The sequence below is a fragment of the Pan paniscus genome, chromosome 2 (genome assembly GCF_029289425.2).
Source record: "Pan paniscus chromosome 2, NHGRI_mPanPan1-v2.0_pri, whole genome shotgun sequence".
NCBI lineage: Eukaryota > Metazoa > Chordata > Mammalia > Primates > Hominidae > Pan > Pan paniscus.
In genome coordinates this window covers 122,246,458-122,274,111 of record NC_085926.1, presented here as the reverse complement: position 1 = coordinate 122,274,111, position 27,654 = coordinate 122,246,458, and the positions used below count along the sequence as shown (strand labels likewise).

Genomic DNA, 27,654 nt, shown 5'->3' with positions numbered 1-27,654 from the left:
TGTTAGTGTGTATCGCCTGGGGACACTGTAAGCATGTCCATCCCTGAAGAAAATCAGTGCTCTCATTCACCTTCTAATTGGTGGTTGTTCAGCTTCTGCTGGAGCCATGCCTTATTGGGCTCCCTCAAAAATAAAGGCCCTACCTTCCTAGTTCTGCATCCTTGATGCTCAAATAGTGTTCAGGGTTGGTGACAGACACTGTGAAATGCTTAACATCATAGTTCATTCAACAAGTATTTATTTAGGCACCTACTAACTGCCAGGCATTGTTATAATTTCTGCAGATACAGCTGTGAATAAAACAGACAAAGCTCTGCCTTTAGGAGTTTATACTCTAGTGGGCAAAATTCTCTTTGCGTTAGGTACATCAATTTGGGAATGACTAAATTTCAAGCTCCTTGAAGATAGCTTTGTGTCTCGTGAACCCTGCTGTTCTCAGTGTTTAGTAAAAGACACAGACAGCAAAAGTTTGTTGAATGCACAAATGAGTGAATACCGTGTGGTACACACAGATCCTCTTACTTCAGCTTCCCTAACACCACCAGGGTTGGTGTCCACACTCTGTCATGGCCATTCCCTTTAATGTTTAGGAAGGTTATATTTTCAAGCAAGTAAAGACCCACTTGCAAAATACTCACTCTTCAGTTGTCTTCTTTTCTTTTTTTTCAACATACCATACAATTTGTCCATTTAAAGTGTATAATTCAGACTGGGCGCAGTGGCTCACACCTGTGATCCCAGCATTTTGGGAGGCCAAGGCAGGTGGATCATCTGAGGTCAGGAGTTCAAGACCAGCCTGGCCAACATGGCGAAACCCCATCTCTACTAAAAATACAAAAATTAGCCGGGCATGGTGGCGGGTGCCTGTAATCCCAGCTACTCAGGAGGCTGAGGCATAAGAATCACTTGAACCCGGGAGGCAGAGGTTGCAGTGAGCCGAGATCGCCCCACTGCATTCCGGCCTGGGCAACAAGAGTGAAATTCTGTCTAAATGAAATGAAATGAAATGGAATGAAATAAAATAAAAAGTGCATAATTCAATGGTTTTTAGTATATTAGTATTTAGTATATAGATATGTACAACCAACATCACAATCAATTTTAGAAAATTTTCATTGTCTCAAAAAGAAACTCTGTACCTATTAGATATAACTCTCTTATACCCCTTCCATTCTAACTCTAAGCAACAACTAATCTACTTTCTTCTTTAAAGGTTTGCCTATTCTGGACTTTTCAAATAAATGAAACCAAATAATAAGTGGTATTTGGTTACTAGCTTCTTTCACTTAGCAAAATGTTTTCAAGGTCCATCCATGTTGTAACACATGTCAGCATGTCATTCCTTTTTATGGCCAAATAAATATAAGTCCATTATATGAAGATACTACATTTTGTCTATCCATTCATCAGCTTATGGAAACTTGGGTAGTTTCCACCTTTTGATTATTATACATAATGTTGCTGCAAACATTGTGTACAATGTATGGACATTTTATGTAGACATATGTTTACATTTCTCTTGAGTATATACCTAAGAATTGAATTACTAGGTCATATGGCAACTCTATGTTTAACTATTTGAGGAACTGTCAGACTGTATTCCAAAGTAGTTATACCATTTTACACGCCTGCAGCCATGTGTGAGCATTCTGACTTCTCCATATCCTTGCTAACATTTGTTATTATCAGAGTTTTTCTTTTCTTTTTTTTTTTTGGAGTCTTGCTCTGTTGCCCAGGCTGGAGTGCAGAGTGGTGCAATCTTAGCTCACTGCAACCTCTGCCTCCTGAGTTCAAGCGATTCTCCTGCTTCGCCCTCCCCAGTAGCTGGGACTACAGGCGTGCCCCACCATGCCCAGTTAGTTTTTTACCTATTTTTAGTAGAGACCAGGTTTTGCTGTGTTGGCCAGGCTGGTCTCGAACTCCTGACCTCCAGTGATCCACCTGCCTCAGCCTCCCAAAGTGCTGGGATTATAGGCATGAGCCACTGCGCCTGTCCAGAGTTTTTGATTATAGACAATCTAGTGCATTCTAGTGGGGAAGAAGTAGTATCCAGCCTGGGTGACAGAGCAAGACTCCATCTCAAAAAAAAAAAAGTAGTAGTATCTCATTGTGGTTTTGATTTACATTTCCCTGATGACTAATTATGTCAAGCATCTTTTCATGTGCTTATGACCATCTGTATATACTATTGAAGAAATGTCTATTTTAATCCTTTGCACATTTTAATTGGGTTGTCTTTTTATTATTGAGTTGTAAGAGTTCTTTATAGATTGCAGATATAACTCCCTTATCAGATAAATGATTTGCAAATATTTTCTCCCATTTTGTGGTTTTTCTTTTCATTTCTTGACTGTCATTTTTGATGCACAAAATTTTTTGTTTTGATGATGTCCAACTTATCCATTTTTAATTTAGTGTAAGGTAAGGGTCCAACATCATTCTTTTGCTTATGACTATCCAGTTGTCCCAGCACCATTTGTTGAAAAGACAGTTCTTTCCCCATAAAATGATATTGGCACTCTTGTCCAAAATATGTTGACCACAGACACATGGGTTTATTTATGAACTCATAATTCGATTCCATTGATCTATACGTCTGTCCTTATGCCAGTATCACATTGTCTTAATTACTTTTGCTTTGTATTAAGTTTTGAAATTGGATAGTATGAGTCTTCCAACTTTGTTCTCTTTCAACATTATTTTGGCTATTCTGCATCTCCTAAAATTCCACATGAATTTTAGAATCAGTTTGTCAATTTCTACAAAGAATCCAGTTGGGATCCTGATAAAGATATACTGGATTTATAGATCAAGGATTTGAGGAGTATTGCCATCCTAACAATATTAAGTCTTCTAATCAATGAACATGAGATTTTTTTTTCATTTATTTGTATCTTTAATTTCTTTCAACAATGCTTTATAGTTTTCAGAGTATAAGTTTTACACTTTTTTCATTAAATTTATTCCCAAGCATTTTATTCTTTTTTATGCTATTATAAATGGAATTTTTTTCCTATTTCCATTTTCAAATTATTCATTTTAAGTGCATGGAAAGACAATTAATTTTTGTTTATTCATTTTGTATCCTGTAACCTTGTTGAACTTATTTACTAGCTCTAATAGTTTTTTACTGAATATTTTGGGATTTTTCATATACATGGTTGTGTCATCTGAAAATATAGTTTTACTTCTTTCCAATTTGGATGACTCTTATTTCTTTTTCCAGAATAATTGCCCTGAATAGACCCTCCAACATTGAATGGAAGGGGCAAGAGTGTCGTTGTCTTGTTCTTGATCTTAAGCGGGGAAGTATCCAGTATACTATTATGTATAACAATAGCTGTGAATTTTTGTAGATGCCCTTTTTCAGGTTGAGGAAGTTATCTTCTATTCCTAGTTTGTTGAGTATTTTTATTATGAATAGGTGTTGGATTTTGTCAAATGCTTTTTCTGGGTCTATTGAGATGATCACATGATTTTTGTTTTTTTTTTTTTCCTACTGAAGTTAAACCAAGCTCACAATTCTGGGATGACTCCCACTTGGTCATGGTGTGTAATTCTTTCTATATGTTGCTGGATTTTGTTTCTTTTTGTTTGTTTTAAAGATGGGGTCTTGCTCTGTCCCCAGGCTGGAGTGCAATGACACGATTATAACTCATTAAAGCCATAAAACTCCTGGAGTCAAATAACTCTCCTGTCTCAGCCTCACAAGTAGCTGGGACTATTCGTGAGCACCACCATGTCTGGCTAATTGGATTTGGTTTGATAGTATTTTGTTGGAAATTTTTGCATCCATATTTATAAGAGATATTGGTCTGTAGTTTTCTTGTGTGACAGATTTATCTGGATTTGGTATCAGGGTAATACTGGCCTCGTAAGCTGGGACATGTTCCCTCATCTTTTTTTTTTAATATAAGCTTACAAAAAATGAGTATTAATTCTTCTTTAAATGTTTGGTAGAATTCAGTGATGAAGCCATCTGGGCCTGGGCTTTTCTTTGAGAATATTTCTTTGATTACTAATTCAATCTCTTCACTTGTTATTGGTCTATTCAGATTACCTTTTTCTTCTTGAATCAGTATCAGTTGTTACTATCTTTCTATGAATTTGTCCATTTTATTTATTATCTAATTTATTGGCTTGCAATTATTTATAGCATCTCTTTATAATACTATTTTCTCGTAAGATAAGTAATAATATCCCCTCTTTCACTTCTGAGTCTAGTAATTTTTTTCACTGGTTGTTCTAGGTAAAGGTTTGTAAATTTGGTTGACCTTTTCAATAAACCAGCTTTTGGTTTCATTAAATTTCTCTATTGTTTTCCTATTCTCTAGTTAATTTCTACTCTAATCTTTATTATTTCCTTTCTTCTGCTTGCTTTAGGTTTCGTTTGCTCTTCTTTTTCCAGTGTTTTAAAGTGGAAGTTTAGGTTATTGAGAACTTTTTTTTAGCTTTTTTAAGATAGGCATTACAACTATATGTTCTCTCTAAGCACAATTTTAGCTGTATCACATAAGTTGTGGTATGATGTGTCAAAAATTTCAGTCATCTAAAATTAGTTTCCAATTCTCCTTTTTATTTTGTCTCTTAGCTATTGGATATTCAGGAAGATGTTATTTAATTTCCACATATTTGTGAATTTCTGAAATTCTTTCTGTTACCGATTTCTAATTTCATTCCATTGTGATGGGGTAAATATCTGGCATTATTTCTATCCTTTTTTATTTCATGAGGTTTGTTTTTTGGCCTAGGATATGGTCTATTATGGACAATGTTTCATGTCCTGGAGAAGATTATATAGTCTGCTATTGTTGGATGGAGTGTTCTATAGATGTCTGTTGGTTCAATTTGGCTTATAGTCTTCTATTTCTTTGTTTAGGTATTCTATTTCCTTCTGCTAATTTGTTCCATCCATTATTAAAAGGGGGTATTGAAGTCTCCAATTAATACACTTGAATTGTATATTTCTTCCTTCATTTCTGTCAGTTTTTGCTTTGTGTATTTTGGTACTTTTTTGTTAGGTGTATATGTGCTTATAGTTGTTACATCTTCCTGATAGAGTGACATTCTTCTTCTTTAAAAAGTTGCTTTTTATCTTTAGTAACTTTTTGCTGTTCTTTTAAAATGCACTTAAGAATCTGTTATTAATATAGTCACTTGGCTATTCTTCTGATTGCTGTTTGCATAATACATGTTTTTCTATCCTTTTACTTTCCATCTATTTATATCTTTGAATCCAAAATGTGCCTCCTGTATACAGCAATTAGATTGGGTCTTATATTTTTTAAAAATGTTTTTTGACAGTGTTATTAACTGGATCTTGGTTTTTAAATCCAGTCTGACAATTTCTACCTTTGATTGGATTATTGAATCCTTTCACATTTAATGTCATTATTAATAGAGTTTATGTCTGCCATGTGACTTTTTTCTATATGTTATATGTCTTTTTTATACTTCTATTACCCTGTACTGCTTTTTTTGCATAAGTGAGTATTTTGTAGTGTAGCATCTTGGTATCTTTACTGATTGATTTTTTTTCACTATATTTTGGGAGTTATTTTCCTAGCTATTGTTCTAGGGCTTACCATATACACCTTAACTTATCAGAATCAGCTTCTACTGTACATTAACTTAATTCCAGTGAGACATAAAAATATTACTCCTATAGAGCTTTATTCCCTTTCCTCACATTTTGTCATATTTTATACATATTACATTTATAAATGTTACAAACCAAACATTAGATTGTTATAAGTATCACTTTCTGTAATTTTATGTCTTTTATAGAAGCTGAGACAAAAAAGGAGGATTACTATATATTTATAGCTTTTTCCATATTAGTCTTATTTATCATTTCTGAATCACTGTATTTGTTTCTGTGGATTCAAGTTATCATCTGGACTAATTTCCTTAGCCTACTACAAATTTGCTCCTACCAACCTCCTTTGTGCTATCACTGGAAAACATATTACATTTTTATGTTATAGGCCCAACAATACATTATGTACATATTATTTTATATGATTGCTTTTGAAATCAATTAAGAGAAAAAAGGAGAAGAAATGTGTGTTTATACTGTCTTTTATAGTCACATAATTACCTTTATCAGTGCTCTTTGTCTTTTGGTGTAGATTCAAATTACCATCAAGGGTCACTTGCTTTTAGCTTGAAAAACTTCCTTTATTATTTCTCATAAGGTGTATCTGCTAGAAACAAATTTTCTCAGTTTTTGTTTATCTCAGAATAGTTTTATTTCACCTTGATTTTTGAATGATAGTTTTGTTGGATATAGTATTCTTGGTTAACAGTTGTTTCCTTTGAGCACTTTTTAATATGTTGTCCTACTTCCTTTGGACCTCCATTGTTTCTGATGAGAAATCAGCTTTTAATCTTATTGAGGTTCCCTTGTAACAGAGAAGTCATTTTCCTCTTGCTATTTTTAAGGTTTTCCTTGTCTTTGGCTTTCAGTATTTTGCCATAATGTGTCTGCTTGTGGATCTTCTTGAATTTATCCTACTTGGAGTTTCTTGAGCATCCTGGCCATAAATATTTTAAAATAAACTTTGAAAGATTTCAGCCACTATTTCATCTAATAATTTAATAATTTTTTTCTGTTTCTTCCTCTCTCTCCTCTCCTTTTGGTACTGCCATTATGCATAGCAGTTGGTGCACTTAATGGTGTCTCATGTTTTCCTGAAGCTCTGTACATTTGTCCTCATTCTTTTTTCTCTCTTTTCTTCATATTGCATAATTTCTATTAGTTTATCTTCAAGATTGTTAATTCTGTTTTTTCTTGTCAGTTCAAATCTACATTGAGCCTCTCTAAAAAATTTTTGTCTCAGTTATTGTATTTTTAAGCTCCATATTTCCTTTAAAAAAATAAGCCTCTCAGCCTGAGCAAAATCCCATATTTACAAAAAATAGAAAAATTAGCTAGGCATGGTGGCATGCACCTGTAGTTCCAGCTACTCAGGTGGCTGAGGTGGGAGGACCGCTTGAGTCTAGGAGATTAAGGCTGCAGTGAGCCATGATTGTCCCACTGCACTTCAGCCTGGGTGATAGAGCAAGACCCTATTTCAAAATAAATAATAATAATAATAATGTCTTTACTGATATTCTGTGTTTGATGGGGACATTGTAATTATGCTTTCATTTAATTCTTCAACTATGGTTTGTTTTTTGAACATATCTATAATAGCAATTTTAAAGTCTTTGTAAAATCTGACATCTGGTTGCTCTCACAGGTGATTTCTATTGACTGTTTTTTATTTTTTTTCTAGTGCATATTTTTAATCCTTTTTTTTCCTGGTCATACTTTCCTGTTTCTTTGCATGTGTCATAATTTTTTTGTTGAAAATTGGACATTTTAGGTCATATAGCAGCAACTCTGGGTACTGGTCTCCCACTTCTTTTAGAGCTTGTTGTTGTTATTTGCTTATTTGTTTAGTGACTGGATTATTGAAATCTATTCCCACTCCCCCACAGCTCCACAGTAAGAAGACTCCAATGTTGCTCCCAGGGGGAGTACAGCATTGGATAGGCTCACAGGCACCCTGCAATGACAGTGGCTTTGGCAGTGCTCTGATTTTCTTTCCCTGACCACACCCAGCTGGTACCAGATCTTGTACCAGGTTTGATTTTTCCTTGGTGCTGTCAACGGAATTTAATTCCATTAATTGCAAGCTGATTGCTCTATTGTTTTCAACAATGTACTGGGGCATAAGTGGTTCCACAGACATATGCAATTAAATTTGGGTCTCTTTGAAGAGATAGTTCCTGAAGTCAATGCTTGAAATTTGTTCTGGCCCCAGGAGATCTCTTTCCCTGATTCTCTCTGGCAAACTAACCTGCCTGAAATGCTGCCTATGTCGCCAATGGATCTACCAATCTTCTAATTTGCTTTCACCAGAACCTCCCTAAGAGCATTTTTGGAAGTGGCTTAAACTTTTCCATCCTCTGTTGCACATGAAATCAGTTCCTTTGGGGAAAGATTTAGAGTTCTTTTTTTACAGTTTGTTTCTACCCCAAGCAAAATCTCTGAGCTGCAGCTCTGGAGCTGGGGTTGGGGACAATGGTGTGCTTTCCTGAATGACACCCCCACTTTAGGAGCTGAATGCTCAGTGGAGTGAGATGAATAGCCTCAGGTCTTCTTGGCTTATCTCTCCCAACATGGAAATTCTGCCTAAGGGTGATTGGGGCCCTGGCACACATTGCACAGCCACTGTTCTAAGAATGAGGGCTGGGTAGAAGGGAGTCTCCATCTCCGGGGGACATTCACCCAGAACTTGGCTTCAGCAACACGTAGTTTGGGGCAGGATAAGAAATGTCCCACCTGGGAAGATACTCCTTCAACTGGGAACTAGGGTGGAGGGTAAAGGAACCCTGTGTTCTTGGTTGAAGCTTTCTGGAGTGGAGTTTCAAACTTACTGAGTTGGGAGGGGAAAAGAAGAGAGTGGGTCTTGGTTCAAATACTACAGGCTCACTGTTCTTATTGAATTTTAGTGTATGTTCTTGAATAAACGTTTTTCATTTGCTGTATGCATTTTGGACCATTTCTGATACTTTAAATGCTTGTTTTAAAATTTTTCACTAGTTTCAATGGATAACAGGTTTGCAGAGTTCTTCACACTGTCATGCTGGAAGTGAACTGTCCTTCAGAATGTATAATGTTTTCTTTTAGAAAGTGATTATTTAATACATATAGATCTTCATAGAAAAATAGTTTTCTGATTTAATGTTCATATAGATCACTTGGGGAACTTGTTTACAATCCTGGGGTCCTACTCCCAGAGATTATGATTTTCCAGAACTAGGGTGGTAATCAAAAAGAAATCTGCATGTTTAGCAAGCTCCCTATGTGATTCTTTGAGAAAAAATTATACTAAAAAGACTAATGCTTACTGGATAAGATTGAACTCTTCTTCTTCATTTTTTTAAAACAAGTTCTATGTCTACTAAGGGGCTTTGCAGGTATGGCAGTGTCAAACACTGGCTACTTAAACATTACAATAGTGTGTGTGTGTGTGTGTGTGTGTGTGTGCGCGCGTGTGTTTACAACAAAATCTAGAAATTCTGACATTCTAAAAAGTGCTGCCTGTTTGGAGATGGGAAGTGCCACAGAATCATGGTTTAGGGCTGCCAAGAATCAAAGATGACAGAGGGCTTGGGGCAAGGTTTCTCAGATTAGGGTTGGGAGATTAGAGTTGGGAGACCACCTGCCTGCCTCAGAATCTTGATTTTTCTCATACCAGATCTGATTTTTCCTTGGTGCTGTCATTTGTAACCTTCCCTCAAAACAAAGAGAGAACACACTGTAGTTTTTTTTCTGCAACTGGTCTGATTTGCACACCATCAAGTGGCAATATGTGCCTTTGGCGAGCAAATTAGTGGGATTAAAACAGCTATCAAGCATGCTGCAGGAGAAAGGATTCCTCCCGCCCAGCTGCACATTGTTATCACTACTGTGAATTCTCACAGTCATAATAGAAAATGAATATCATTTCATATTTTAAAACTCTAGACAGAAGCCATTAGCAATTTATTTTTCCCAAAGAACCAGCTAATTAAAACTGTAAATAAGATTGTGTTATGTTTGCATGTACTCCTGCGAGTCGCATGAAGAACCAGAACATAGATGGTTAGATGACTGTTCTGTGCATATTACCACCCAACTTCACTTCCATCTGCCCATACTCCCATCAGAGTAGAAGGCCACAATCAGGGGAAGGAAAATTTATGCAAAAGGCTTCCACAACAGAAGGCAGAATTAAACAAGAGGAAGGCCCCAGAGAGCTCAGGAAAGCTGGTTGTCTGAGGCACTGTAAGAAGCAACAGAAAATTTTCCTACTGGGTTTAGTAGGTGGGTTGTTGATATTATTACTATTAATTGAAGATCAAAAGAACTGGGTTTCCCAGTGGGAAATTCAAAAACACATGTTATGACAAAAAATCTAAAGATCAATGAATTTTAACTTTTTTTCATTTTATTTATGTACCATATTTAGTAGGATATCACTCCCATACTCTTGGTATGTTAATAATTGATGGCCTCTCCTGGTACCAATTCATAGATAAAATTTAGAAAATTTCTGATTTTTCTTCTGTGATTTAATGATATGCAATTTTTTCTTTTTATCACAGACTGAATTGCAGAGCCCCAAAATTTATATGTTGAAGTTCTAACCCCCAAGTACCATTAAAAAGTGACTGCATGTGAAGATAGGGTGTTTAAATAGGTAATTAAGTTAAAATGAGGCCATTAGGGTGGGATCTAATCCAGTCTGAGTGGTATCTTTACATAAAAAAAGGAGGTTAAGACATACAGAGAGATACCAGGGGTGTGTGCTCACAGAGAAAAGGCCACGTGGCAGCACAGTGAGAAGGTAGCCATCTGCCAGCCAAGAAGAGAGGCCTCAAGAGAAACTAAACCTGCCATCACCTTGATCTTGAACTTTTAGATTCCAGAACTGTGAGTAAACAAATTTCTGTTGTTCAAGCCACCCAGTCCATGACATTGTTATGGCAGCCCTAGCAAATTAATACTCTCAGTAATGGTCACCTTTGCTGGAATTGGGTCTTCAACCAATGTATAAACACTTGACATGTGAAAATAAAACAGAACAGGTAAGTTATTAGTTGATTATTTTCACTGACAAAATGATATACCTACGACTTCTTTAAATTATAAGTTCTTTGGTACATTATAGAGTTACTTCAATTCACAGGCCATTAATTTCTATAAATGAATGAACAATCAACATTAAGTCAATGCAGATTGTTGATTGAAAAATGTACCTGACCTGACCACCCCCTCATCTAAATTGGGTCCTTTTCTTAAACTCTGTCCTAACATCCCTTACTCTTCCAATATAAGACTTATTAGTTTGTAATTATATATTTATTTGTGAGATTATATACTTAACATCTATCTCTCCGCTGGACTCTCCATGAGACATAATCATCTCTGTCTTGTTCACCACTATATGCTCAGTATCCAATACAATGTCTGATCTTTAATTATATGTTAAATGAGTGAATAAAGAAGTGATAAGGTTCTTAGAACCTTAAGTTGGGGACGTTGATTGACAGGTTTTAGGATTCCCCTGAATCTCCGGAAACTGTCTTTAAAAATGTGTTTATCCATACATTTCTCTGGAGAGAGGATTCACAACCTTCATTTGATTTCAAAGGGATCTGTGAACTACCTGAAACATAAGGAACCATTGGCCTATTTCCATGGGGTAAAATAAGATTCAATACCAAAAGACTTACCTGCAGCCTAAAACAAAGTATGCTATATTTACATTTACATGAATGGATGTGTGGGTATACATATATGTGTGTGTATAATTTCCAAGAACAGAAACGCTGCAGTGAATCTACAGAACAATCCACATTCCCACTTCCCCTGAGTAACTGATCATTCCTGTAGTCACTGAGTTCGAGCAGTAGCCACTTGCATACATGTGTTTCTTGGCAGCAACATCCATCACCCAGGCCAGAGAAAAGGAATCTGTAATTCCCTCTTTTCACCTGCTTGGGATGCTGACCTCCCTCTTTGCAGGAAGTTTCTTTTAATAACAAACCTTAAACCTCCCATTTAACAAAGGCACCAGGCCATGTTTATCAAGCACAGGCGCGCAGGCAATTTGATCCAAAAACCCTGGGATTTCCCTTCCCTTACCCTGAAGCCAGAGAGGAGATCCCGCCTAATCAGGCCAAGGAAGCCTCTGAGTGCTGAGTGCATTCACAGTGAGGGAGGCTACAAGATTGGCTGGGACACACTAATTGGCTGTTGTATACTAAATCTCTTCTCTTCTCTCTCCAGTTCCAGAAGATACTTCCCTTCAGTAAATTTCCTCCCTTATTTTTGTCCTAAAAAATGGAGACTTCAACAGTAAATCTGTCTGAAGAAAGGTTTTGATGTGCTGTTAACTCTCAGTTATCCACACTAGCAGAGAAGAGCAGTTAATTCAAAGATAATTACAGATAATTCAAAACCAAAGGCTCTTTTGATTTAACTTTTCAGTTCACTGTTTCTAGGGGCTTGGTGGTGGATTTACCTCCCTAATTATGGTTGTCTTTGTTTCTTATTAAAATGAGTTTGTCTGCCTTAGGGCCAGGCTGTTGGGTAATGTGAAAATTCTGGCACAGAATTTGTAAAACTCACCAGGGAAAATCCACAAGGCACACAAATAATCAGACTTGACTAGATTTGAGTTCACGTTCTTAATCACCTGTTACCAATTGCTTTGCTGCTCTACACTAAAGGGAGACAGAAATGAGAAATATCTACAGGAGACCAGTGGGAAGAAAATAAGTCTTTACATTGAGATGAAGACACAAGACTGTGTTGTGGCCAAGACTGATAACACAATCAGTGTTGATGATTTCCCTGCCTGGTCTCATAACCTTCATCTCTGCAGCCAGAGTGATCTTTCTATGCAAGTCTCATGATGTTCACCTCTACCTAACATCTTTCAGTGTGCTAGTCATTAGAGCTGTTCACAACCATCCTGCTCTCTCCTTCCCAGCACGTGATAGGACTGCACAATGTCCCCAGCCACTTCAAATTGGACGTGGTTCTGTGACTGGCGTTGGCCAACGGAATGTCAGCAAATGTGTCACTTCTAGTTGGAAGGTTTCAGAGCCAGCGTGTGTCCAGCATGTGTCCTTGGGTACATGCTTTGCCTGGCAAGACTGGCAGCATCTGAGCTGGCAGATCTGAGCTGGTGACTACACCATCAGCCCAGGTCTCTCTGGGTGGCTATGATAAGCAGAGCTCCTACAAGCTAGGGATGGGTGTGTGGTAGGAACAATAAACAAACCTCTGTTGTTTTCAACCACTGACATTTTAAGGTTCTTGGTTAACTCGGCATATCTCTATCACTGCACGTATCAAGCTGCACCATGATTATCTACTTTTCTTTCTCTAGCTAGACAGTGAACAACTTGAGGCCAGAATTATTTAATCAAAAGTAATGGCAAAAGCGCAATTACTTTTGCACCAACCTAAAATATTTCTTCTCCAGTGTGTTAACTCTAGTGCATAGCATATTTAAAAGAGCCTGGTAGACACTGAAATTCTCTTCCTTCTTGGCCTCTGTGATTCACCTTGTTTCTGTTTTTCTAACACTTGCCCCACTCCCAACATCACCAGCTACAATGATAAGCTGTCTTTGTTTTTCAGATATATGAGGAATGGTGGAGCTATTCTTCTGGACCAATAATTCAAGTAGAAAGAGCTGGTGGAGGAGATAGGCATTCTGAGGCTGCAGGAGTCTGAAATACAATGGCTTCAAAGAGCAGACACAATTTTGAAATAAAATCTTGGGGTAGCCACGCAGGAAAACAAAAATATATCCCGAAGTGTTAGGTTTATGAGGGATAAGAGTGGTCATCTGGAGTGAACTCCTCCATCCTTATCATTATCATAACACCAGCATTTACTGATGACTTACTATGTGCCAGGCACCGTTCTCATTGTTTTACAGTTAACACATTAAATCCTTACAACAACCTTATATGGTAGCTATTATTATTTCCATTTTATACATAAGGAAACTGAAGCATAGAGAGGTAAAGTAAGTTCTATCTGGCCAAACGGTTAGCAAACATCCCTCTCTGAGTGTTCAGCATCTGCCTGAACACTGCTCATCATGGAGAGCTCACTGTCTCCCACTGCATCCCACCCCACCTCCTGCTCCAAGCCACATCCTGCCTCCCCCTCAAACTGCAATCCCCTGAACATTTCTGCCTTCTAAACAAACATAAAGCAATTCTACCCTTTTCTCTTTAAGGCAGCCCTTTAAATATTCGAAGGCAGAAATCACATGTCCCTTAGGGTTTCTCTTCCCCAGTCTAAACAGCCCCGGGTCACTCAACCATTTCCAATGTGCCACAGCTTGAGGCCCCTCACCATCCCCGATCAGTGACTCACACATGCTGGGGACGAAAAAACGTTGGCTAAGTCAGTGAAGTGGAACTGGTGGAACTCGCCCTTCTAGACTTGAGCTGAGCCAATGCCTCCTACAACCCGGGACACATTCTTTCACTGTGTAAAGCAGGATCTGGAGGCATAATCTGCTGCAGGAACAGCTGGCTGGCCACATGCCCTGCACTCATCCCCATTCCAACAAATGGAACACCAAAGGGTCAGCATGTTCACAGTTCTTCCTCGGGTGGAAAGTCTGTTTCTGTCCCTCCTCCCACTTCTCCCCACTCTCCCACTCCCAGAGGCAGTGCTGAGAACAGCCCCTCAGCTCACCATGGAGTTCATGGCAAAGTGATTGTGCTGCGTCTGGAGGTCAAGGGCGTACTGGTAGCTGACTCCGATCTCCGTGTGGCTCTGGAGGAATAACTCCTTGTTGTGGCTTATCCAGTCAAACATCTAGAGAGGACAAGAAGGCACAGCATAATCAGAATGGTCATGGGTCGAATAGGGCAAAACTTTCAGAGGTAGTGGAAGGGGAAAAAGCTCTCCTGCTGGTGCTCAGTGAGAACCAGTTATTGTTCTGAGTCTCGGTGTCTTAATGGGGTGGGCCACAGCCTGATTTCTCAGGAGAGCCCTCACTTTTAGCGTAAGAACCCACCAGCAGCCACTGTGTTGCATTACAGAGCCTAAGGGAAAAAGAGAAAATGAGTGAGATAATTGGGAGATGGGAGAGGAAGCTGTTTACCATTACCAGCATGCTTGCTTTAGGGACAGGTGCTGAGGAGACAAGCTGGGAGGCTTAATGCATTTCCTGCCGCACTAGTAGAAGAGAGAAATCTTTGAAGGAAGCAACAGGGACATCCTTACTCGCCTCTGCCCCCCTTATACACTGCCCAGCCACACACAATGTTGAATTGATTCTGAAGTGAATCAGCTTTTCTCATAACTCTACAGCCTCACAATTCTTGGGTTTCTGCTATAACCCACTGGGAAGCAGAAGATGAGGGTTTTAAGCGTAGTATAAGTACCACCTGGTGCTAGCACAGTGGGCATTAAGCCATCTTCCTCCTCCTAGCTCCATACCCTGGTTTTCACTTAGGTATCCAGCCCTCTTCCAGGCAGCCCACATACTTCAATGGGAGCTGACCAGAACCCCTGGCTCTTTGGGACACCAGACCTAAGCTAACCAGTGCATGACATTTCCCAGCCAATGGGATTGTCTCAGATATAAGAATGTGATCCAATTTAGTACAATAAAACATGAGGGAAGTTTGCTAGAAACTTCTAGGAAAACAGAATCCTAGTTATTTAGTTATGGCTTCTCTTCTTCCAGTATTGTTGTATGTGGCTCTGACCTCAAATTGCTGCAGCCATTCTTCTGGCAGCCTGAGGGTGAAGCCAATGGGTAGAGAAAGGGTGGAGCCAAGACAACTGCAGGAAGCAGGCAGAGCCCTGGCTGAGCATTGTCTGGTTTCCACTTTGTCTCTGGACTTCCTTGGACCTGAGCCAATAAATCCTCTTTATTATTAAAGCCAGTTTAAGTTGGACTTTCTGTAATATTCTGTCCAGAGCAGAAAATTCTACTATTTTCTCCTTAAGGCAGCCCTTTAAATATTTGAAGATAGCCATCACATGTCCCTTACAGTTTCTCTTCCCCAAGGGGATGCGGACTGCAAGGGAAGAGAAAAATGGTTAGGAGGCTGCTACAGAAATCCTGACGAGGGTGAGGACCTGGAAACTCAACCATTTCCAATGTGCCACAGCTCGAGGCTCCTCATCATCTCAGCTCAGTGACTCACACATGCTGGGGACCAAAAAACAATGGCTAAGTCAGCAAAAGCCAAGAAAGGTGTGAAAGAGTACATTTGGAGAAGAGAACTGCACTACTTAAGCCTCACACTCCATTTGGGATGGACTAAAGGCCACAGCCCCATTGCAGAGTGAAGCAGGAAACAGCTGAGAACAGAAACAGGCTAAGAAGTGGCCATGATTGCACCAGCTCTCCGGAGCCAGAACTGCAGCCTTATCCAATTATGTCCCTTGAACAGAAGAGTGAGTTACTACTTCAATTACATTCAACCAGTATTTATGGGACACCTGCTATGTGCCAGGGACCGCTGGAGGTGGCATGAGGCAAAAATGACTAAAATATGGTTCTTGAGTATTAGTGGCTTAAACGCTAATGTGGAAAGTTGACATGGACTCAGACTCAACTTTATTATAATCTGGCACACAATGTGATTAAAATTACAACTCAAAAAAAATCTACTGATAAGATAGAGGTGAATATTGGCTGTTGAGGGAGCACAGAAGAGGCCACCTCACCTATCCTTGAGGAGTGAGATGGGGAAGAGCAGAGAAGGCTTCTCAGAGGAGGTGACACCTGAGTCAAGCCTTGATTCAGATAGGAATCAGACAGATGAAGGCCAGTGGGATGCATGCTCAGGCAAAGCGACAGAACTGGGACAGCCCACTGTGTCGAGGGCAATGAAGGGTCCTCAGCTGTGTTTCTGGAGCCTGACATCAAGGAGGAAGTGTGGCTGGGGAGGCAGGTGGGACAGACTGACCACAAAGAGCCTTGCACACAGGCTTCAGGGAACCTGGACCACACATTGTCGGCTGCCAGGTGCTGGTGGGAGGTTTTAAGCTGGGTAGTGAAGTGTGAAGTGAGCTTTGATGGCAGTGAGGGATGTGGACTGGAAGGGAAGAGAAAATGGCTAGAAGGCTGCTACTGAAATCCTGACGAGGGCGAGGACCCGGAGTCCTGGATTACGGGAGTGGCAGTAGAGTCTGAGAAATTGGCAGATTTGAGAGCTACTGGGAGCAGGATTGGGGACTTGGTTGTTTAGAGAGGAGAAGGTGGGGAAGAGCTAGAGAGAACAGCCAGGCTTCTGGCATGGCATCTGAGTCCTGGTAATAAAAAGTACCACCACAGATGCTGCCTAAAGAAGAAGGTAAGAAGCTTGGGTGGGAAATTGTATGTTCCGTTTTAGATGTGCTGAGTTTGGGAGGCCTATGAGAGTTTCAAGGGGAGGTATCCAGTAGGCAGTTAGATTTGTGTCTAAAAGTCAGGAGAGAGACATCAGGGCTGTAACAACTCACACTTAAGTATAAAAACATCACCTTCCAAAGGCAAACGTGCATGATTTGGAGATTATTCTCCCTTTTGTATTACACTTCCATCTACTTACACCAACAGTAAATAAAGGACGAAAGGACCATTCTTTACTTCTGAGTGTCAGACAATTTATTTCAGGCTGGGGCTCCTGTAGAGGTTGGGTCGATATTTGTGCTGTGTGCACTATCCTGGGTCCTCCAGCCTCAGCTACCCTCACATCACAGGCATTTGTTCAGGGCTTTTATTTTTTCTTCTTTAATTATTATTAAGGACAAGAAGGAAAAGAAGACAGGAATTTAGAGGACTCTCATTCTATAATTTTTATCTTTAGAATTCTGCCTCCCAGCCCTATTTTAAAATAATTTCTCATTTCTTTTCTTTATTGACAAAAGAATCAATAAAGTTAATGAAAGTCTGAAATGCCTGAAGTCCTTAGAACTTGTGATGAAAAGCGCTCACTCCATACACTTTCTTGGATGTTTCAGTGGCCGATTAGTGACCTTCCCTGTATGTTATGTTAAATGGTCACTTAGATATGCAAATAAGCAGATGAGTTATGTGCTGGCACCAGAATGATTAGATTGCTCGGCACCAGATCGCTCAACCACAGAGTAGGGAAAGCTGAACACAGGCCAATTAGGGTGGAAAGCAATATAAAAATGAGTTAAAGACAGGTGAGAGTTGAGAGTGCTGAAGGAACTGTGTACCTTGCTGAATCAGCTTCTTAGAAAATGAGGTCTGCGCCCATGCCATCCCAACTGATTTTGCCTCCTATATTTGGAGCATACAAGCTTGTCACTGGGGTCTGGGACATTCTGGAAAAGTTTAGCTTTCACTGGAGGTGGTGCTCCAAAGAGGTGATACACATCTCAGTAGAGAGAAAAAGACCTGCTCTGGGGATTAGATGGTCTCATGTGATGTCAGGAACCAGGGTTTCCTAAGGGACAATCACAAGTCTTCTCTGGACCTAAACTTGCTGCCTACTTGCATATAATCCTCACCCCTGCAAGGCTGGCTGTCTGCAAGGGTCATAGTCATCTCTGTTGCATTCAGTGGAACTGGCGGCAGAGGCAGAATGTGTGCATACATGAATGCATGCGTATGCATGTATACATACAGTCAAGTGAGATGAAGACTACACTGGTTCCAGGCCCAACTCTGTCACTAACTCCACATGAGACTGTGGAAAAGTCACTTCATTTCTGATCTTCTCCTCATTTGAAGAGATAGTGGTTTGCAGAATGGAGGCAAGCATCCTGGTTTATAATACGCACAATTTGGAAATGTATAGAATGCATTTTTTCCACCCAAAATAAAAAATAGTTTTGTTGATTCTCCTGGATCAGAAGATATATTCATTGCTACAACTTACATTTCTATCTTTTTGAATAAAATAATGTCAGTGAGAAAAATGGCATTGTTTTATAGCCAGAGAAGCTTCTGGATTTGGTGGTGGGTGCCTGTAATCCCAGCTACTTGGGAGGCTGAGGCAGGAGAATCACTTGAACCCGGGAGGCGGAGGTTGCAGCGAGCCGAGATCATGCCACTGCACTCTAGCCCAGGCAACAGTGCGAGACTCCATCTCAAAAAAAAAAAAAAAAAAAAAAAAAAAAAGAAGAGAATCTTCTTAGTCTCATAGTCTCAGCCCTGACAATTGTGTGATGCTTTAGAGTTCAAAATGTCCACTTACCCTTCATCATTACATTGCATCCATAAAACAATCCCACAAGGTGCTATCATCAGGCCCACTTCACAGGCAGGAAAACAGGTTCAGGGAAGTAAAGTCCAGGGTGTAGATTTAATTCATTCTACCCAAGGCTACATTCACTGAGTGCCCACTGAGCCATGCTTTGGGGACACCGCCCTGCCTCCCACTCTTATGGCTGTAAGACTTTCTCTGCTTGAGCTCCCCAGGGCAGTTATCCCTAAAAGTTAGCTGAAAGAGCAGCTGTAGATGTCCGTGTAATAATCTCTTCAGAACCTGAATGATCTCTTACCCCAGATGGTACTCCATCTGGGGTAAGGTGCTATTCCTCAGTTGGAACACTTCCCTGTCAATATCTAGCCTGCTCCTCCTTCTCTACCTCCTCTTTCTTCTCCTCTTCCTCCACTGCCTGCCCCACCAAGATGGAGTGCCAGGTGTCTGGGGATGGCTGATTCAAATAGCTCTAGTTCTCTCAATACTCACTGAATGAATGAATGAATGAATGAATGAATGAATACTATGAGTTGGTCATAGGTTATTCGGTTGCTAGTCTCCAGATAAGTGGACTCTTTCTAAGCTCCCTTCCAGCTAGGACATTTTAAACTAAAAATATCTCCAAAGTGCTTTCAAACTTGTCTTTGTTTTTTGAGAAGCCACAAATGGTGAGTTCAGCAAAGTGTAATATAACAAAAAAAATTCTACAAAGAGGAAAGTTCATGTCTAAATAATGAAATTGTATCTCTTTGAAATTAACATAGTTTAGTCTCATTAAGAAGATAGATGTTACATGTAAGTCATTTGGGTTTTTTTTTTCCTTTTCTTTTGGGGTTTTGTTTTTAACCAAGCTAAGTAATTTTTTTTTTCTGCTGGCTAAAATCCAGTGAAAATATACAAATCTAGTTCTTAATACAGTAAATGTTAAATGAATCTATTTAAATGCAAATTAGGAAAACAAACAGAAACCTTTTTCTCCTTTCAATAATAGGAATAGCTAAAATGTTATTATTGTTCTTTTTTTAAGAAGCATAAATTATTTCATAGGACAAGTATATTAAGAATCTTATGTTTATTTTCCTTCATTTGCCAAATTTAGCAATAGCATCTGATTTAGAGTTTTAACTTTCAAACCACCTTGTTATCTATTGTTAGTATTTTATACTCTAATTATAGATTACATTGGTATTAAATATGTTCATATTCAGCTTTGATGAGCTGATTAAGAGGACACAAGACAACCAATGGCTTTTCTTTGCCTAAATATGTGCATCCCAATATCAATCATGTTCACTATACCCTGTGTACACTACAGTGGTGCATCCATAAAAGCTTGTGCCCTAGAGAGAACTAACAACGTCCTTGCAGGTGAACCTTGTTATATCTGGGAAACTAGCCGCCCAGTCAATTCCAAAATAAAATTTTATGAGTGTTAGAGTGCAAGGAACAGAATTCAAATCAGTACAGACTCTGCTGTATAAACTTTGACAAGTTTTATCATTGGTCTGAAATTCAGTTCCTTATCTATAAAATGTGGGTAATAATTTAAACTACTTAAACCTTAGGGTATCAGGGAGATGCAAATAAAATGATGGCTATGAAAATGCTTTGTTAAGTGCTACATATATGATAGATTTTGAAATCTGCATATGAGCATATATTCTATTGCACATATTTCCCAAATGTTTTCATTATAGTAAAAAACAGATGAAAGGTATGAATTTAAGATTGCAGTAAATGGGGAATCACACCTGCAGCTCATATGCAAACACATCCACCGCCCACCCACCTAGACATGCACCCCCAGAGTGACCGCAGGGCACCGCACAGACACAGCCCAAAGGTGCCTGTCCATCCTCCCACCACCTCCACCTTCACACACTCAGAGACCCAGACACCCTCTCGGGGCTCTGCCTGAGGGCACTGGTGCCTTCCTGCTGTCCCTGGGTGGCCTGACCAGGGAATCTTACTTCCTCTTGGCTTGCTTCCAGACTCTCCCTTCCCCACCCTCTCTGCTACACCTCAACTCTCACTATTAGAGACTCAGTCCCTTTGGCTCTTAACAGTTTTTCACTCAGGTGAGATGCCTATTAAAATGCAATTTTTCATGCAATCCCTCCTGGAATTAGCTTATCCTGAATATAGAAACAGTTTAGTAAGAGGGCAAGGTCCTTTGTGAACATGGCCCAGGGATGAGATCCTACAAAGTGGCAGAGAGGTCCTAGAGAGAAGGAGAGAAGCCCTAAAATAGACGTGAGAATCAAAGGCAAAATCTCCCCACTTTACAATTTTGCTTTCATGGAACTTGGACTGACCCAGGACACATTTTCTTGTGCAAATAGGGCAACACACAGACCTCATAAAGGACCCCAAAATGTGGAGTTATCTCCAGGTTCCAAGAATTCCTTACTGAAAGAATGTGACACCTCACCTCTTTCGTATCCTGCAAACCCTGCAGACCACAGGGTATTTAGGTTCTGAAGAGATCATTACACGGACATCTACAGACGGGGGAGGCAGCTGGGATATGGGCCTGAGAGGCTGTAGGTGTAATAAATATCTCTTGAAGTTCTGCTTGTTTCCTTTGTGTTTTTGGCATGTCAGTTGGCGTACTTTTATATATTGTGTAAAAGAGAAGCCATTTTTGTCTTTTGTCATAAATCCAGTCTGCTCAAGGAAGGACAGCACAGCCTGGTTACCTGGGAGACACTTTCACTGTATCCTCAGTAACTGGCCAGGATGCCAAACATCTCACGGACCAGGCCACGTCTCTGACCTGTAAACATGCTACAGATCCCCTAACTCATTTCTTATACCTTCCATACCCAAGTTCCTTAAATCTCAAATCCCATGTCTAACACCCTTACATGTTCCTCACAATCTAGAACAGGTCGGATTTCTCTGTAAAACAGCCAAATATCCCACTACGAGCCAAGGGTTAACAAAACCCTTTCCCCTCTTACATGGTAATTTGACCTTCAGTTAACATCCAAGTTCAGCTTCCCTGAAAACAGATAAAAGATGGTATGTGCCAACATGTTGCTAAATCATGTTTCTTATGGTAAAAAAAAAATCCCCTGCTTCACAAATTTCATCTTGATTGGGAGGAACTGTAAGTGAACTGCAAATACCTGATGGGTACACCATACCTTGGACATACCTGAGGTGGTGATTTTTATAACTGCAATGTTCATTGCAGAAACTCTGGAAGCTGTGCCAACGGAGTTGTTACCAAACATACTGGTTCCCATGGGGCATGGAGTTTATAAGCCATGGCAGCTCCTGCAGCTGCCCAATGCAGATCTTACCTTCTTGCACCTAAGCCGATGGCTGAGCTGAACTGCTGCAAGCACTGCTCTGCTGGCAAGCTGTGGTTCCCATCTTCTATCATTCTCAGTAGATCAGTACCCAAGATGGCCCATGGTAGTCTCATAAATCTGAGTGTTTAGTGGGACCTAAGAAGACTCCCTGGTAGGTGTTGTGCTCATATTTTAGAGCCAAACTATACCTACAACAGTATAAAACTCTTGTCTTCTTTTTCTTCCTCTTGCCTTCTCTCCATAACAATTTATCTCCATGATATGTTAATGTTATCTCCATAACATCAATGATGATGACGGTTATGACAATTCCAACAACTAAGATTTGTTAAATGCTCACTATGTGACAGGTACTGTACTAAGCACTTTATATATATTAACTCACTTAATCCTCCTAATAACCTCATAATTATCTCCCCAATATTAACCCTCAATATCATCATCTCCATTTTATGAATTAGGAAACTAAGGCACCAAGAAATTAACTAACTTGTCTAAAGCCACACAGCTAATAAACATCAGAGTCAAGGTTTCAAACCCAGGAGGTCTAGTTCCAGAGTTGATGCTCTTAACTCTGCTGCTAAACCCTCCAATAAGCCCGGAGCTTCCTTCTGTCTCTCCTTCTCTTCATCACCAAACTTTCAGAAGTGTGTTCTGCCCCTACTGCCTTTGTTTTTCCTCCATCCAATTCCTCCTTCAGCCCTTAAAATATGGTTGCTTTTACTACTTTCTTGAGTTGACACCCACGATGAAACCCAGTCACTTCCTAGTTTCTGAATTCTTTATTCTGTCAGTTCTCACTCACTTTGACCACGTGTCAGAATCAGATGCTGTCCTTTCTGAAATTCCACCCTGTCTGCCCCACAAGACCAGGTAATTTTCAGCAGCAGCCCATGGGGCTTCAGACATGATGAATGTCTCTTCCTGCTTTCACAAGTCTCTAGACTTGTAAACATTTTCTCTGGAGAATCAGTGTTTTCACATACTTGAATTTTCTTCCTTGACACATCATATCTAGTCTCAGCATGACAAAAATGATAGGAAAACTCTAATTTTGAAAGCTTACCAATCCTCCAATCCTACAATGACTTATCTAAACTTACCTCCCACTTCCCTGGCTGCCAATTTGTGGCTTCCTTTAGTGTCCTTCACAGCCTATTGTGACAATCTAAACATGGACCTCAGCCCTTTACCCTTCATCCATCAAACCCTCTCAGTGTGAATATCCACCCGGGCCCACAACTTCAACAACACTAATACTATGTCTTACTTCATGTGCCTGTGCCAAGAGCCTTCATAGTGTATGTCACATAATCCTCATAATAATGCTACAAAGAATATATTGTTAATTCCATTTTAAACATGGTGAAAACTCAGTATTAAGAAGCCAAATAAATTGGCTAAGATCCCACAGTTTGTAAGTGATGAAGATAAATTGGAATCTAGTGTCCATCTGAACCTAAATCCCATGCAAGTTCCTGTTTCATAATGCTCTCTAACAATAACTTCCCAGATAACTGACAAGAATAAATACATGCCAGGCTCTACACAATGAGGTTTACACACATTATCTCAATCATCATAACAGCCTTATGAAGTAATAGATGCCATAATCACCACCTTTTTATTTATTTTTTTTTTTAGGTAGAGAAATAGATTCAGAGAGATTAAGTTACTTGGTCATGGTCACACATTCTGGGTGGCATATTAAAGACTCAAATCTAGGTCTGCATAACTCCAAAAGTCATGCTTTTAAACCATTAAATTGTCTCCCCAATACAGACTTAAATCCTGGACTATCTATAGTCACACAGTGCCTGCTATGGTTTGAATGTGCCCCCAAATTTCATGTGTTGAAAACTTAATCCCCAAGTTCATATGTTGATGGCATTTGGAGGGGAGGCCTTTGGGAGGTAATTAGGATTAGATGAGGTCATCAAAGTGGGACCCCCCCATGATGGAATTAGTGACTTTAGAAGGAGAGGAAGAGGAACCTGAGCTAGCACACTTGCCCTGTCTCAACATGTGGTGCCTTCTGCCATGTTATGATGCAGCAAGTAGATCCTCACAGGATGCTATAAGCTCTTGGACTTCCCAGCCTCCAGAACCATGAGCTAAATAAATCTTTCTCTATAAATTACCTAGTCTCAGGCATTATTTTATAGCAACAGAAAGCAAACTAAGACAGTATCTATGGACTCAATATTAATATCCTCTTAATGTTCCACAAGCATCTCAAAACTACTAATTTTTCCTGTCTTCCCACATCTTCGCGTCATCCCTCAGAGCTAACTTTTTCTCTATTTTCTCAAATAACTCTGGAATATGCCTTTTGCTTCCATTACTGCTGCTACTCATCCCTCAGCCCACCCTGCCTAGATAATAAATTACAAATACTTGCCTATTTGGCCCCCTTACTCCATTCTGTCCCTTATACTAAGCCATCGGACCCCATCAGGTTCACTGCACTAATACATTGCTTTCCCGTGTCATTATCTCAGTCAAAATAATAAAAAGAAAACAAAAACCAAACCCTACTATTGCTGATACCTACAATGAAAAATCCAATCTTCCTAACCAGGTATTTGAGGCCTCTCTCAACCCCAGACTGGTCCAAATCTACGTTATTATTTCACATCACAGTCCTATTCCAAGGATCTTTTGCAGCCAAATTGTTTTATTCACTGCCATGCAGACACACTATATTATGTTCATTCCATCCCTATATTGGTGTCCACATTTCCCCCCACCATGAAATACCCACACTGAAATCTCCAGATTATTCCCATCCTTCAAAATTGAAGTCTCATCTCCTCCTGATGCCTTTCTTGACCAAATAAGCCCATACTGACTTCTTTTTCCTGGAAACTCATTTCTCTAGTGTTTACCATAGTAGTTCACAAACATAGCCTTAATTTAGAACTATCTGAAATGTTTTCTTAAAAAATATAACTTCCTGGCTGGGCATGATGGCTCACACCTGTAATCCCAGCACTTTGAGAGGCCAAGGCAGGTGGATTACCTGAGGTCAGGAGCTCGAGACCAGCCTGGCCAACAAGGCGAAACCCCATCTCTAATAAGAATACAAAAAATTAGCCAGGCGTGTTGGCAGGCACCTGTAGTCCCACCTACTGGGGAGGCTAAGGCAGGAGAATCACTTGAACCCAGGAGGTGGAGGTTGCAGTGTGCCGAGATCACACCACTGCACTCTAGCCTGGGTGACAGAATGAAACTCTGTCTCAAAAAACAAAAATTAAATATATATATTAAATATACATACAAATTAAATATATATAAAAATATATATATATATATCTTCCTAGGCCCTACCATTGATTTTCTGATTCCATAGAAGCTCTCCAGGTAACCTCAATATACTTGCATTTTTATTTAAAATGTTCACGAGGAGACTTATGGTCTGTCCCTGACTAAGTAGCTGGTATCATATTTAACCCTACTGTCTATTAGCTATTTGAAAGGCATTGGTCAACAACCAATATAGACCAATGATCCTTGAAAGAGAGAAAGCATACAGTGTAAGTTCCATATTCACCTCAGCTTGCTCCCTGAGGATATTTTCCTAACTGTGGAGCAGAGAAGTAGAAGCCGAGCAGAGGGCAGGAATAGTCTTGATGGATGTAAAAAATGGGTATCAGCGTTCAGGGACTGGTAAGGAGGCTGAGATTTGGGTGACAGGATATTACAGTGGAGGGAGATGCAGAGGAGCTACCTCAAAGTCTTCACTAAAATTTCCCTCAGGTCCTTAGCCAAATCCCAAGCTTTGCATATGCAGGACAAGACTCCAGAAAGTCTAGCAGAGAACAGGTATGAGAGGTGGGGCATATTAAGAGCTAAAAAGAAATTTTAGAGGTCACACAGTGCTGGGGAAATGCTGGGAGTTCTAATTCAAACAGAGTAGAGAGGCTTTCATGAGCTCTCTGGGCATTCATTTGGGACCCCAGAAACACCAAGCTATAGGAATAAGAGCCACATCTTTAGAATAAGGGCTATACCCTAGGATTAATAAAAAGATAAAAATATACCTACCATACCAAAGTCTAAACCAAGGCTCAATTAGATCAATATAATCTTTTGTAATTTAATTGTATTCTAGAATAAGACTTTAAAATATTTAGGGAAAGATAAACTATCAAGAGCCTCTACAGTGTATCATCTACAATATCCACTATACAATGTAAACTATAAGATATATAAAGAGACAGAGAAAAATTACTGATAATCAAAACAATAAAATTGTCTATAGAAGATGATCCAGATACGAATTAGCAGACAAGGCTTTCAAAATAACTATGATTGACATCTTAAAAAAATGGGGGGAAGGGACAAAATGGATTAAAAAATGGAATGGTCCAACGGAGAATCAGAATCTATAAAAAGAATTGTATGAACATTCTAGAATTGCAGAGTATAATACTGAACTTAAGAATTCACTGGATGAGTGTAATGGCAGAATAGATGCAGCAGCAAGCAGGATGAATGAACTTGAAAACAAATCAATAGAAAACAGCACACTGGGCAGGGTGCAGTGGTTCATGCCTGTAATCCCAGCACTTTGGGAGGCCAAGGCAGACAGATGACAAGGTCAGGAGTTTCAGACCAGCCTGGCCAACACAGCAAAACCCCGTCTCTACTAAAAAGACAAAAATATAGCCAGGTGTTGTGGTAGGCGCCTGTAATTCCAGCTACTAGCTACTTGGGAGGCTGAGGTGGGAGAATCGCTTGAAACCAGAAGGCGGAGTTTGCAGCACAAAAAGGGAAAGGGGAAGGGGAAGGGGAAGGGGAAGGGAGAAAGAGAGAGAGAGAGCAAGAGAGAAAGAGAGGAAGAGAAGAAAAGAAAGAAAGAGAAAGAAAGAGAAAAAGAGAAAAGAAAAGAGAAAGGAAGGAAGGAAGAGAAAGAAAGAAAGAAAGAAAGAAAGAAAGAAAGCAAAGAAAGAAAACAGCACACTGAAGCACAGAGAGAAAAGCAAATAGAAGCACAGGACACAGCAGAAGAGATGTGGGACATAACTAAAAGATCTAGTACAGTGCCGTCCAGTACAACCTTCTGTGATGACTGACATGTTCTATGTCTGTCCTGTCCAGTTGGTTTGCCACTAGGTGCCTTTTGAATATTTGAAATGTGGCAAGTGAAACTGAGAAACTGAGTTTAAAATTTTATTTTTAAGCAGGGTGCAGTGGCTCATGCCTGTAATCCCAGCACTTTGGGAGGCCCAGGCAGGTGGATCACCTGAGGTCAGGAGTTGAAGACCAGCCTGGCCAACATGGCAAAACCCCATCTCTACTAAAAATACAAAAATTAGCCAGGCATGGTGGCGTGCGCCTGTAATTCCAGCTACTTGGGAGGTTGAGGCAGGAGAATCACTTGAACCCGGGAGGCAGAGGTTGCAGTGAGCTGGGATCATGCCACTGCACTCCAGCCTGGGCAACAAGAGTGAAACTCTGTCTCAAAAACAAACAAACCAAAAATTTTATTTTTAATTAATTTTTTTATTTGTATAAATTTAAAGGATACAAATGCAATTTTGTTACACGGATAGATTGCATAGTGGTGAAGTCTTGGAGC

At 39.8% G+C, this 27,654-nt stretch overlaps 1 protein-coding gene across 25 annotated transcripts in view; it reads right to left on the bottom strand.

Moving 5' to 3' along the window:
- KALRN (kalirin RhoGEF kinase) overlaps positions 1-27,654 on the bottom strand; it is a 692,638-nt gene that overhangs the window by 413,258 nt on the left and 251,726 nt on the right. For all 25 annotated transcript variants that reach the window (XM_034957211.2, XM_034957212.2, XM_034957221.2 and 22 more), the window contains exon 6: positions 14,267-14,389. In XM_034957211.2, coding sequence (XP_034813102.1) covers positions 14,267-14,389 — 123 coding nt within the window. The remainder of the gene's footprint in view (positions 1-14,266; positions 14,390-27,654) is intronic.